We start from the raw sequence: 12,816 nt of genomic DNA, 5'->3' as shown, positions 1-12,816 counted from the left end.
TTGTTCCTATAATTAGTCATGAAATTAGTCAAGGATTAGCAGGGAGAGGATATTACCTTTAACACATACTACCATTACATGAAAAGCCCCGGTATACAAAGCATGATCTGAAATCTAGTTCGAAAATTACCCAAAAGTGACCGCCCTGCTGTTGTATGCCACCGCCAACGAGTGCAGTTCCAGTCTTTTTTACAGACCCGTATGAGTCTAAGTGAACATTTGTGCCAAATGTGAACAGCTTCTTTTGAGGCATTCTATAGATAACGCACTTAAAAGTTGACAGAAAAGGATTGTGTAAAGGTCACAGTGACCTTTGACCTTTGATCACCAATTAATAATCAGGTCATCCGTGAGTCCAAGCGAATGTTTGAGCCAGGTTTAATGAAATACCCTGGAGGCAAGTTTGAGATACAGACAGATAACCTGGAAACATAATGTCTCCCATCACTGGAGGATATAAAAATCTAATGACCCTAAGAATGATTAATGGGCACAGACTGTGTTACAAGCACAATCTGGGTTCAGAGATTATAGTTAATATCATTTATGTTCATATTATTATTGTCATGCTTACTAAATCACTAATTTAAGTGCTTTTAAATGTTTTCATATATGTTCCTAATGAGGAATTAATACAATTATAATATTAATATTTGTATTATTGTAAATAATTAGATCTGGTCACAGTGGTATCAAACCTCTTACATGTGTTTGTATTCTTTTGTATTTTGTTCCAATAGAAGAAAATACAAAAAAATAGAGAAACTGCTACATAGTTTAAAATTCAAGGCTTTGTATTCCCTGTAGAGGAACACGGGGCCGTGTGCTGTGCTGGATATTGAATGTTGAATCCAGCTCATTCGACAGACGCATAATACAACAGACAGCAAAGAGAGTGCTGCTGTAAAAACCCTGTCTCTTTAAAAATGAGGTAACCGCATGTAACTTACCGTGAGATGCGTACGTGGTGGCAGCACCGCTGACACTGAAGCGATTGAGGTTAAGCCTGTGGCTGGTCACATTCTTCTGGGGCTGGAACATGATGATATGGACCTTCGGTGCAAACATACAGCCCAGGACCACAAAGCCACTCAGGCTGACGGAGATACACATCGTGGTGGTCTGGACCTGCGGAGGAAAGACGGGGACACGGGGGACACAGTAATTAGTTGTCAGACTTTGATGGATAAATCGTATGCTAATGTAGAACAAAGTAATTGCTGTTAAGAGCTAATCTGATGATAATAATCTATAATAATGAACATTCTTCGAAGTCACTTTTTGAAAGAGTATTACAAAGTGCCTCGCAGAGAATAAAGCAACGATAAATCGAAGCCACTTTGATCGACTAAATACTGAGCATAAAAATGCCGAAAGTAATCAACCGATCTCTGTGCAGACAGAGCCAACAAGAGTGTAACTCTGTATTGTTAGACTGTTCCTTTGCAACAGTCCAGAGGATAACAATTACAGCTGAGATCAATACGAGACCCGGGCCAACAGAAACGCAGCGGTAGATCAAACGGATTTATTGTACAAGATCAATGCTAAACACAAACTTGCGCGTTCCCAATCCTTGGGTTAGGATCAGTCTTTATTGTCTCTCTTAGGAGAACTTTGTCCTCTACAGTCAAAAGAAACACGCAGCCTGAATGTCCCTTACAAGTTGCCGTAAATCATTACTGTGTGTAACTTTGTGTGGCTGCAGTATAATTATCACAGATGATTACAGAGGTGTAACAGCAACTCACGGTAAATCACGGTACTGTACAGAGACAAATATTAGTAATCGACGGTATGGCATCTCCTCTGTTTATATGTGTGTGTGTGTGTGTGTGTGTGTGTGTGTGTGTGTGTGTGTGTGTGTGTGTGTGTGTGTGTGTGGTTGTCCATGCTGGTGATGTTATGCCTCTACCTGACTAATCTTAAAGTCAGATTACAAGGCCAAAGAAATGCTTAGTTACAGAGAGATGGAGAGGGAGAGAGTGGGGGAGAGGGGGAGAAGGGTTGGTGTGTGTGTGTGTGGGGTGTTGGGGATCAAATGAGCATCCCTGGCATCAGCACTCTTCTCTAACGCCCTTTGATACACTGCTTCTGTTTGTGTGTGTGTGTGTGTTTGTGGAAGCGTGCGCTTCAGGTATGTGTGTATAACTTAAGATTTGTATGGATCGGGTGAACGCTCGCTCCCTCTTCCCTGTTAAAGCTGAACATGTGTCAGCACTTTGACAGCCTGTCTTTTTGTCGTCCCAGCACTGACATTTGCCAGCAGGATTAGAAATAGTTCTCAGTCTCCTCCTCACCTGTGCGCAGTCTATCCTGTGACCTGTGTGCTGGTAATAATCAGCGTTGACGAGACAAAAAACTGCCCACACAGTCAGATTATAGCAACTCCACCCAGAATGTCAGTAATAATGGAGAAATTTGACATGCAGTACATTTATGTTTTCTTGTGAAAAGTGGAGAAGATTGATCCCAATCTCAGGCCTATTATAATATCCTAGATAATAGATTGTCTAATCAACATCCATCCATCCATCCATTTCCTTCCACTTTTCCGAGATCAAGTCTCTAAGCTGAGTGTTCCAGACATCGCTTTTCCCAGCCACGCTTTCCAGCTCCTCCTGAGGGGGTCCTGAGGCATACCCCTGGGTCACCCCCCAGTTGGGCCTGCCCAGTAAACCCAGCAGCAGCCAGAGCCCTTGGCCATAGGGTTGTTGCAGCATCAGCAGAAATGTTGTACTGGACTGTTGTGGTGAAGAGGGAACTAAGCTGCAAGGCAAAGCTCTTGATGCCAGTCCATCTACGTCCCGAGGCTCTATGATCATGTGCTGTGGGTCATTACTCTCTTTTGTTGTATTAGTGAGCTTTATTACCTCTAGTTTCAAGTTAATCAGCTACTACAAGTAGCTTCATGTTGAATCTACAGAAATGAGAGTGGTTTCTATCTTTTCATCACTGTAGCACACAGAAACAAGTGTGTTTCCTTGTGTGTGTGTGTGTGTGTGTGTGTGTGTGTGTGTGTGTGTGTGTTGTTCAAGATACCCTGTAGTCGCTTGATGTAACATAAAAGATGGGAAGAAAGGCCAGCCAAATGATACAGGTGGTGTACATGGTGAACCCAATAAACTTGGCCTCATTGAAGTTCTCTGGGCACTTCCTGGTCTTGAAGGCATACCTGCAGAGAGAGAATCATGTTTTTTGATTAGACACCTTGAGGAAAAAAAACACAATTAATACCTAATCTACTAAAATTAGTCTTGCTATGGAAAAATTAAAATTATGTTTGTAGCTTTCTTAAAACCAAGAGCCAAGCACAATCGTTGAGTGCATGGGAATTTGGCACAAAGTCGCATGGCCCCAAAACAAGTGGTCGAAGCAGCTGTGACACACTTACACAGTACACAGGATGACCAGGAGCACGTCATATCCCAGTGACAGCAGCATACTGGAGTCACGAACATTACACTTGAGGATGACAGTTTGCCGCCGCTCGGGCAAAGTGAAGCGCCGTGTCCCGGGAACCTCCAGCAGCAACCACACTGACACCATCACCAACTGGACGGAGATGAGACTCAGACAGATGAACACCTGAAAAAGACGAGAGGAGAGAAAAGCTAAAGTCATCAAGATCCCCTGTCTGTCAATCCATCCATTTGGCTGATGCAGATTGATGCATAATGATGCGGCAATCGCTCACCTGAGACGACGGGCTGATGAAGCGTGGCCTCACTGCGCCCGCTCCGTCTTTGACACCACTGAAAATCCTGGCAATCCTGTTGGTTTTGGTGAGGAGGGCTGAGTAGCAGACAGCAAACGATGTGCCCAGGCCGAGGCGACGCAGGGCACAGATGGCGGGAGATGGTTTGGCTAAGAAGAGGAAAGTCATGGCGTACGACAAGAAGACTCCCGAGAGGAGGATGTAACACAGCTCCCTGCCTGAGGCTTTCACCAGTGGCGTGTTGTTGTGCCGGACAAACACCCAGAACACCATGCCGGTGCACATGAACCTGGGGACAGAAGATGCACATTTAAGTCTTGTTTACTGTTAACTTTATAGCATAACTTTATAACTTGGAGCAAAGCCATACATCATTGACTATATTTGGAAAATAGTTCTTTGAAAAAGCACAAAAAAGTTTAGAAAATAAAAATTCTTAACACATTCTCCTGTCCCGCCTCCTATTTAATTTTGACTCTAAACATTGGCTCAAACTCTAATAGCATCCAGGACCAGCTTCCAGTGAGGAAAAACTGCACATGTGCTAGTTGAAACAGGATTTTTGATTGTCGTCCTTGAATGTATTGCTACTTCCAATAACAAACCATTACTTAAACTAATTAACCACACATGCAGCTTCTGTTTGAACTATTAATCACAGTTTACTTCATTCTTTAAACCTTTTGTCTTGTGGTTTGGAAAGACCAAAAAAATATAATTCTTCACACCCCTAAAATGTGTATGGAGAGTCTTTCTGTTAGGTTTGATATCCAAATCTTGACAGTCAGTTCCCTTAACGCAAACACGTACACACACCTCTCAGGACCAGTCAAACTGACATCTTGCCGACAGCTCTTTATCACTCACCCTACACAAGCAATAGTAATTGGACCAATGGCCCAGGCATCTTCCCACATTATGTAGTCCTCAGGAAGGTCGTAACAGGACGTCAGATCGTCAGTGGGCCACTGGCCGGGAGCGCAGGGCGAGCAGGTGAACTCATCAGCCAGGTATTCATGAGGCTCACAGGCCGTGCAGATCCAGCAGCAGTACTCACCTGGGAAACAGGGATACGAACCGCAGAGTGTGGCAGCTTGAGATTGTTCAAAAGGCACAGATGCTTGATAGGGTACGTTGCTATGACAAAAAAAAAAGAACATCATTGAGATTCAGTCCCCTACCTGCCTGCATTTTCTTCATCTCATTACGTTCGCAGGGGTCGCTGCACTGCGAGGTGGGCACCACTTCTCTCGGCCAGTGGATTAGATCACCGCTCAGTGTCAGAGTCTCTGCCCATTCGCCCACTGGCATGTAACTATAACGCTCGCCGGAGCGCTGGTAGCTGAAGATGTTGTATCGGCCCAAGCCGTCCCCCTGGGAATCAAACTTCACCGCTGTCTCGCTGCCCGGCGGAGAGAAAGGGGCTGGCGGGGGGATGAGAGGAGACAAAGAAAGGAAATGAAAGAGATAAGACGAGTGGGAAAAGGAGATTAAAGCTAAACAATCGCAAACAATCATCCCATTGATTTCTCACTGATGCCTCTTAAAAGCAGCAGTGAGGACAGAGACAATAAGCCATGGTCAGTTAAGCCTTAGCAGTCCAGAACAGACAGGGAAGGACATTACAATAGTGTTTTCATTACTGAAGACCAGCCAGGTACAAATGTATTGGCTAAGAGGCTATAAATGCCTGGTCTGCTTGGTGATGTCTGCGTGTATCAATGTCCTCCCATGCTTTCCCTAAGGTCACATAGGAATGAAAACTCTTTCTAAATTCTGATCCGACAAAGTTTATTACCAAATGCATCATTAACAAACTGCCCATAAAGTCATAGGCATGAAGGCAGAGGACTGAATCCCTGGGCAGCGCTATAGCTACCCACACATTGATGGAATTAGCCTCTGGGTCTCTTATGTGAGGGAGGTACACTGCTGAAACTGCCAAATTGGTTTGTATACAAGTTGTTATGAAAGGATTACCATCTACCCTGAGGATGTGGGAACAGAAGAGATTGTAAAATTGGCAGGATGCTGAAACCGTAAAAAAAAAAAGCAACAACTAAAAAAAAACTCAAGGACAAAAAGCATCTATGGACTTGGTTAAAAACAGCTAAAAATAAGCGGTGTGCTGTTTGAGGCGTTGCTCGCGGCGTTAACACCTGACAGTGCTGACACTTGGCGATTTGGACGTAGACGAAGTGTATGTCACCGCTACAGTGCCACGTCTGTCCTTACAGCAGAGCAATCAACTCTCAGCTGCTGACACGCTGTACACGGCTGTGTGTTGTATGCCGCTGCCTCCCCTGTCAAAAGATGATGTGGCTGGGGATAGCGCAGCATATGCTAGGTTTATAAAGCATCACTCTTCAACGTATAACAAGGCTGTTGGTCTTCAGTGCACAGACGCATCAACTGCATTGTGGCTTCCTCGTATCTCTGTATAATTGGATAAACCGAAAGAAATCGCTGGGCTAAATTCCTTCTCCAAACACAGGCTAAAGCTTGGGATCAGTGGAATGAATCGGGACACAGATTACGATTAAACATTTCGGCTGAATAAGAGTGTGCTCGCAAACACACGCGCGCATGTGGAAGCTCCGTTAGGTTTTCCTTTACAGTTTTAATGGTTCTGGTATTACCGTGAGTGCTGTGGGGGACTGTGCTGACAGAACCGGAGCTCTGACCCCTCTGTTAACGGTTTCTGTGTGTGTGTCCATGCAACAATGAGGAGGGCTAAAGCTGTTCTATTGTTGAGAACGCTCAGCATGTCAGGTGACAGCGGAGGGTGTTATGGTTTATGAAATCCATAAATCACCGAGACAACACAGCCGTCTCTCTTTCTTCTCTCTCTCTCTCTCTCTCGCTCTGTTACAGGAAATTCTAGGTGTCAAGTCTTCTTTGGAATTTGTGGCTAAATGTTTAGGTGACAGCTAAATGAAAATGATTTCAATAAGACGGTGCTGATAATATCTCCGAGATATGAAGAGATCTGAATCCATTATACTGCACGTTGGCAGATAATAAAGTCTGCTAATAACACAGAGCAATAAGACAAGCTGGGCCGCCTCCTCTTCGACACCCATACACACTCACAGAAACACTTTGCCACCAGCTAATTATCATAACTGCATCTTATTAGGACCTTAGATGTGCGCTGAAGCCTAATTAGCTGTATGTGGTAATTACGTGTAATACAGACTAAAGAGATAACGACATCAGCCCACAGACCCGTTTATGGGCAACGTATTGTCCTTGACTTCCCTTGAACAGATCACATTCAGGGAGCAATAGACTGAGGGGACTGGCGATTCCTTCCTTTAACCAACAGCCTCAACCTCGCTGACATGACAGGGCAGCTTATCAGGAAAGTGTATGAGGTTGCAAGTTGGAGCTGGCGAAGGCCACCGAGACTCCTCATGTGACTGCAGAGAGGTGACGACGGCGGCCTGTGGGTCCTTGACTGAGGAACGCCACTCATTCTCCTCAGCACTCTCCTGGGATGTATTTAAAAGTCCGGTGAGGACAGAGGATTCTGTCTTTGACCGACAGGGCTAAGAGTCTATCCTAGCAATTTTACAACTGAGGCTGATGGGAATGTCAACATTTTGCAGGTATTTGGCCAACACCGAAGAGATGGGAGAAAAGTATTTTGATGATTTTTCTAGGGGAAGTCAAAAGTTAAGGCACTAAGGGCGGCTGTGGCTCAAGGGTTAGAGCGGTCGTGCTCTAACCAGAAGGTTGGCAGTTCAAGATACTTAACCCCAAGTTGCCCCTTCTCATAGAGAAAGTGCTGCACATAGACGCACTGTATGAATGTGTGTATGAATGGGTGAAAATATAACTGTGTAAATGGCTTTGAATGGTCATCAGGACTAGAAAAAGCGTTATATAATTACAGACCATTTACCACTTCAGCCAGTACATATGTAAACCAAGTTAGGTAATTGACATATTGGCATGTTTAGGCTCAACAAAACAAAGTGTCCTTCGCACAGACTAAGAGATTTAAGTGCTTTGAAATCCAGGGCCGCAGAATATAAAACAAATAACAGTTTAAAAGAAAGTTTGGTGAGAGAACCTGCAGTATAAAGGAGCCAAACCAGATCCTTCGTTTTTTCGGAGACATTCAGTATTCCTGCTAACTTGAGAAACGCCTTATTATTCTAGCTTAATTAGAAGCATGGCGAAAACAGGCTTTTCATTCAGAAGCTGAGAAATTAATTATGTTCTCGGCCATGTCGGGCTAAAGCGAAGCCCAAGGGGGATTGTGGGTATTAAAAGCAGGGAGAGAGAGAGAAAGAGAGAGAGAGAGAGAGAGAGAGAGAGAGAGAGAGAGACTTATGGGAGGGGGATCTTTTCTTTGTGTGGCTAAAAATCCAAAAGCTGGCTGTTGATTAGTTTTTGGCAAGGGAATAGAGAATTATATTTCTGAGCATCAATTCACCTGAATCCTCAATTTAATCCCATTTAAGCTTGACGAGGTAAATAGTGCATTAAGGCTGATGCATAAATACACACTTGTTTCAGGTAAAATATATAGATACAGTTCCTCAGCACCGTTCATGGCGTGACCAACATTTCTTGCCCCTCTTTTCATCCTTCATTGGTTAATGACCTTACACATCTGTGTCCCACAGAGAGAGGGTGTGAAGGGACACGTACACACATCCCTGAGCATATACAGATACGAAATAACAGATGCACTCACATGTCACAAACACACACACACACACACACAGACAGATCACATTAGCTTTATTTGTTCTCTCTGCAGATTCGCTCTCCAGGGACCGAGGTGCTCCCTGGGCCATGGAGCAACAGGCCGCTGGGGAATAGAGGAAGTCTACAAAGCGTGGTAAAAACATATAGAAGGGAAAGTGAAGCAGCAGAGAGATGAGGCTCGACTGAAAGAGAGGTGGTGAGACAGAGGAGACAAAAGAGGGAAACGGCAGGCCAAAATCCGGGAGGTGCTGGGTGGGAAGGACAAGCCAAGAGACAAGATAAGGGCAGAGAAAAGAGGGAAGTGACAGGGGAGGAAAAAAGAAAGGAGATAGCACAAGAGAAAAGCAAGAAACCGATGTGACGGCAGCAGAGATATAGGTGGATGGAGGAAAGCCTTTCAGATGGTGGAATCAATAGAGAAAAGGTGAAGGGTGGATGGATGCATGAGTGTGGTGGAGTGGAGGAAAAATCCGGCACAGAGAGGCGGTGGAGGCAGGAGAGAAAACCTTGTGAAGTCTGAGTGGGATGTGCTGTTTTTTTAAATGTAGAGAGAGTAGGACACTTTTCTGGGTGACAGAGAGAAAAGGGAGAGAGATATGGAAAGATAGAGAGATGAAGAGTGAGAGAAAAGAGGGACGGAAAGACGGGGAGCGACGGAGACGGGAGAGACGGAGGAGGGGAGTGCGGAGAGGGAAAAAGAGGGAGAGAAGGAGCGAAGGTTGTTCTCTAGCATCTAAACGTTGCAGTGAGCTCTCTGCTCAATATGGCCCTGAAGGCACACCGCCTCTGCTAACACAGACGTATCACACACACACACACACACACACACACACACACACACACACACACACACACACACACACACACACACACACACACACACACACACACACACACACACACACACACACACCAAAGCACAGATAGGGGAGGGGGGGGATATCACATCTATCGCCACTATTTGAACAGAAGACTGCGTGCATGTGTGTATATACTGATCTGTTTGCTGCAGATCGGGGTGGTGGGCGGGTGGGAGTTGAATGATGGCTTTGAGGAGTGTGTGGGCTGGGGGTGTCTGCAATTTCATACTGGTATAATAAAAAAAAAGCATTTCAAGCTGCCTCTTTGTGGAAAAAAAACTCAAAGAAAACGCTGACTGTTTTGCCGTGTCCATGCATGTCTCTCCCGTGCGTTCGCCAGTGTGTGTTTTTATGTTCGAAGTATGTAGCCCGGCCTCATAAAAATGCACAAATATGCCCCCCGTGTCTGTCGGGGAGCAGTTCCCATGATCTACCAGATCACTTCCACAATGGGCAATAGTGTCGGCTTCATTACCATAGCAACTAGCGAGATGAGGCTGGATGAGGAGAGCGGCATATGAAAACACTCTCCCAACCACACAACATGCTGCCTCAGTGCGCCACATACGCTGTCACATAACAAAACAGCCCGATCACAGTGGAAGGCAGCTCGCCGCGTCGTGAAATGTGAAGTTGAAGAGGGAGGGGATGGGGAGGAGGGGGGGGGCGTTTTTTACTGGGATGCATGAAGCATGACGTGACATCGAACTTTGATGCAGTGTGCAGCGTCTCCTAATGAACATGCATGCGTGTGTGTGTGTGTGTGTAAGGGAAGGGAAAGGAGTGAGATAGAGAGTGTTGGTTTTTCCGTCAGCAACAGTTCAGACTGAGAGCACTGCAGAGATGCGGTGATGCTGCAGTATTTATACCCCACGTTCAACCTCAGCTCACCTCGGCTGCTTCCATCTAAAGATGTATACAGTATGTGCGGCGGTGAGAGTGAGTCAGGCAGGGCCGTAACCGAAAAAAAACGTGAAAAAGAAACAAACGCAGCAACAGTTCTGTGTTTAACCGAACCGCCACCTCCAACATCCCCTCATTGAGACCCATTCTTTGTTATTTTACAGATACAGCAGTTTGCCATGCTGTCACTGGCGTCACCAACGCTGAGCTGTACCAGAGATCCTTAGTTACTCTTTCGCTTCTGCAGAATAAAGACTTGCCCCTCATGGACGTACATCAGTAGTGAGAGGAAGGGAGGGAGAGTGGGAGGGGGATGTAAAAAGGGAGGAGGATGATCAGACATGAAGATTCGTCGATGGGATTCACATCTCTCCTCTCCTCTCCTCTCCTCTCCTCTCCTCTCCTCTCCTCTCCTCTCCTCTCCTCTCCTCTCCTCTCCTCTCCTCTCCTCTCACCACTCCGCAACATTTTTAAACTTTCAAAACTTCTCACGTGTGTTAATCTGCATATCTATTCTATCCCTCTGTATAAGGGAGCGGTTACAGACGGCAATCGCCTCGACTCTACCCTCTCACTCCGTCTTTCTCCCTCTCCACCCTCTTCCTCTCTCTTTCCTTCTCTATGGCGGCCTCCTCTCAGACAGAAATGCTCCACGTCCTTTGATTTGTAGCAGAAATGAAGATGGGGAGTTTCAAAGAGAATCCTCTTCTTCTGCTGACGCACGCTGTCCCACTCCGGCATTGCCTCAGTTCTCCCTCCCTCCCCCTTCCCTCCCTCCCCATCTCTTCTTCTGTCTTCCTCCTTTTTTTTTTTTACCTAAAACCCAAACTCTTCCTTTCTGCCTGTCAGTCTTATCTGTTACCTTCCCTCCTCCCTCCAATACGTGATGCCACTCTCTCGTCCTCGTGCTCCCTCTTTCGTCTCCGTCTCCCTCTCCCCTGCGTCCCGTGGCAAAGCTGCTGTGTTAGTGCGGTGTGTCTGGCTGTTTTTGATGTCTGCTCCTGGTCACGGTTGGTGGAGGAATAAGCACCTCTAAACCTGTCAGTCCTCGAGACACGGCAGTTTATTTATAACGCTCCCTTTGTACGCCATCTGTCAGTCAAGCCAATCCTCTGTCTCCTCTCTCCCAATTCTACAGGGGCTGACAGACAGGCACCATGCTATAGGAGCTATTATAACGCACACAATCTCATTAGTGCAAGAGAGAAGAATATGGCTGACGGATTAACCGGAGCTCTCTTTCCTCAAAGCAACTTTGTAGTGTCGTATCAATTACGCATGGGTAATAGGTGTCAATGGCGGGCCGCCTCCGACAATACGCAGCAATTAAGCGGATTTGTCTCACTTCTTATGTTCTGCTTTGGCTGAGGAGAAGGACAACATCCCTGTGTTGTTCATGAGAGGACTGTTAACTAGGCACAGCTCTCACATCCCTGTCTTTTTCTTGCCCAACCCCCCTTTCCTCCACACTTTCTTCTTCATCATTCACTAAGTTTCACTCTTCATCCCCCTCAACCGCCTTATCTCGGACTCCTGACTCTCCTCACAATGCTCAAGCCATCTTACCTGCGAAGCTGACGTTAAGGATGAATTCCCTGTAGAGTCTTCGCCCGTCCAAGGCCTTCATGCTGTCGCACAGCTTGGTGGTGTTGAAGCACAGACTCCTCTGCATGTTGTGAAGGGCAAGAGCCATAGCGTACACCGCGTTCACCACAAACATGATCTTTGACTCGGGTTCAAAGTTATTCTTGTCCATGGTCAAATCCTTGTCACACGGGGGGAGAAGATGCGTCTCCCCGAGTCCAACATCTCCACCTACTCCTGCTCCTCCGCCACCTAAAGAGCACTGGAACCGCTGCTCCCAGTATTCCCTGTACCAGGGATTACGGTGGTTCTTGACCGGGTCCAAGCTGAGGAAGTAGCGGTTGAATTCTGGCACGGGATTGGCTGACAGCTCAAGTGTGATGGCTCCTTCGGCGGTGACCTCGTTTCCCTTGACAATGCTTTCCTGCGCACCCCAGCCATCGCTGGCCACCCAGATGAAGGAGGTGTTCAGCCTGGCAGCAGCTGCCAGCAGCTCTCTGGCATCGTCGCTGCGCAGGAAGAGAACGGCCACTCGGGCATTGGGCTTCTGGAGGAGCTGACGGATCACAGCTTCATAGGACTTCTTAGCGTTTGAACGCCCCACCTGGACAGAAAGACAGAGGTAAAAGCATGGACTGAAAATGCTACTCCTACCCGCAAATAAGCTAAAGATCCATATTTTCAACTGTTTATCAGTATGATTAAAAAGGAAGAAAGCAGAATGCATTCCGTACTGCGGCCTCATACTAACATTCACCTTCATAGCAAATGAGATGAAAAATGGGACTGTGAAAGCATCCGGAATTAGTTCTTGGAGATAAGCTTTCATTTTCTGGTTCACAACTGATAACACCAGTGTAATATAAACCCCATTTTGTGTAAGACAAGATAAGACATGACGAAAAATCGCAATTTTAGCGCCCTGTTCATTGTTACTGGTGCAGCTTCCGGCCATAAATCAGTGTGACACTCCAGATTAAAAAGTTCTGCTTTTTAGCTTTGAGCAGTGGTGTTTCATATTCATGCAGA

General features: G+C 46.0%; 1 protein-coding gene across 1 annotated transcript in view; it reads right to left on the bottom strand.

The window, feature by feature from the left end:
• The window catches only part of grm3 (glutamate receptor, metabotropic 3), a 38,535-nt gene that overhangs the window by 3,643 nt on the left and 22,076 nt on the right, over positions 1 to 12,816 (bottom strand). The window contains exons 6-12 of the mRNA XM_035157823.2: positions 11,770 to 12,391; positions 4,900 to 5,142; positions 4,586 to 4,775; positions 3,698 to 4,007; positions 3,395 to 3,588; positions 3,043 to 3,175; positions 951 to 1,128 (exon numbers count right to left, since the gene is read on the bottom strand). Coding sequence (XP_035013714.2) covers positions 951 to 1,128; positions 3,043 to 3,175; positions 3,395 to 3,588; positions 3,698 to 4,007; positions 4,586 to 4,775; positions 4,900 to 5,142; positions 11,770 to 12,391 — 1,870 coding nt within the window. The remainder of the gene's footprint in view (positions 1 to 950; positions 1,129 to 3,042; positions 3,176 to 3,394; positions 3,589 to 3,697; positions 4,008 to 4,585; positions 4,776 to 4,899; positions 5,143 to 11,769; positions 12,392 to 12,816) is intronic.

Source organism: Hippoglossus stenolepis, chromosome 5 (assembly GCF_022539355.2).
Source record: "Hippoglossus stenolepis isolate QCI-W04-F060 chromosome 5, HSTE1.2, whole genome shotgun sequence".
NCBI lineage: Eukaryota > Metazoa > Chordata > Actinopteri > Pleuronectiformes > Pleuronectidae > Hippoglossus > Hippoglossus stenolepis.
Note: the sequence above shows the minus strand (reverse complement) of the source record. Positions and strands in the feature narration are given on the sequence as shown.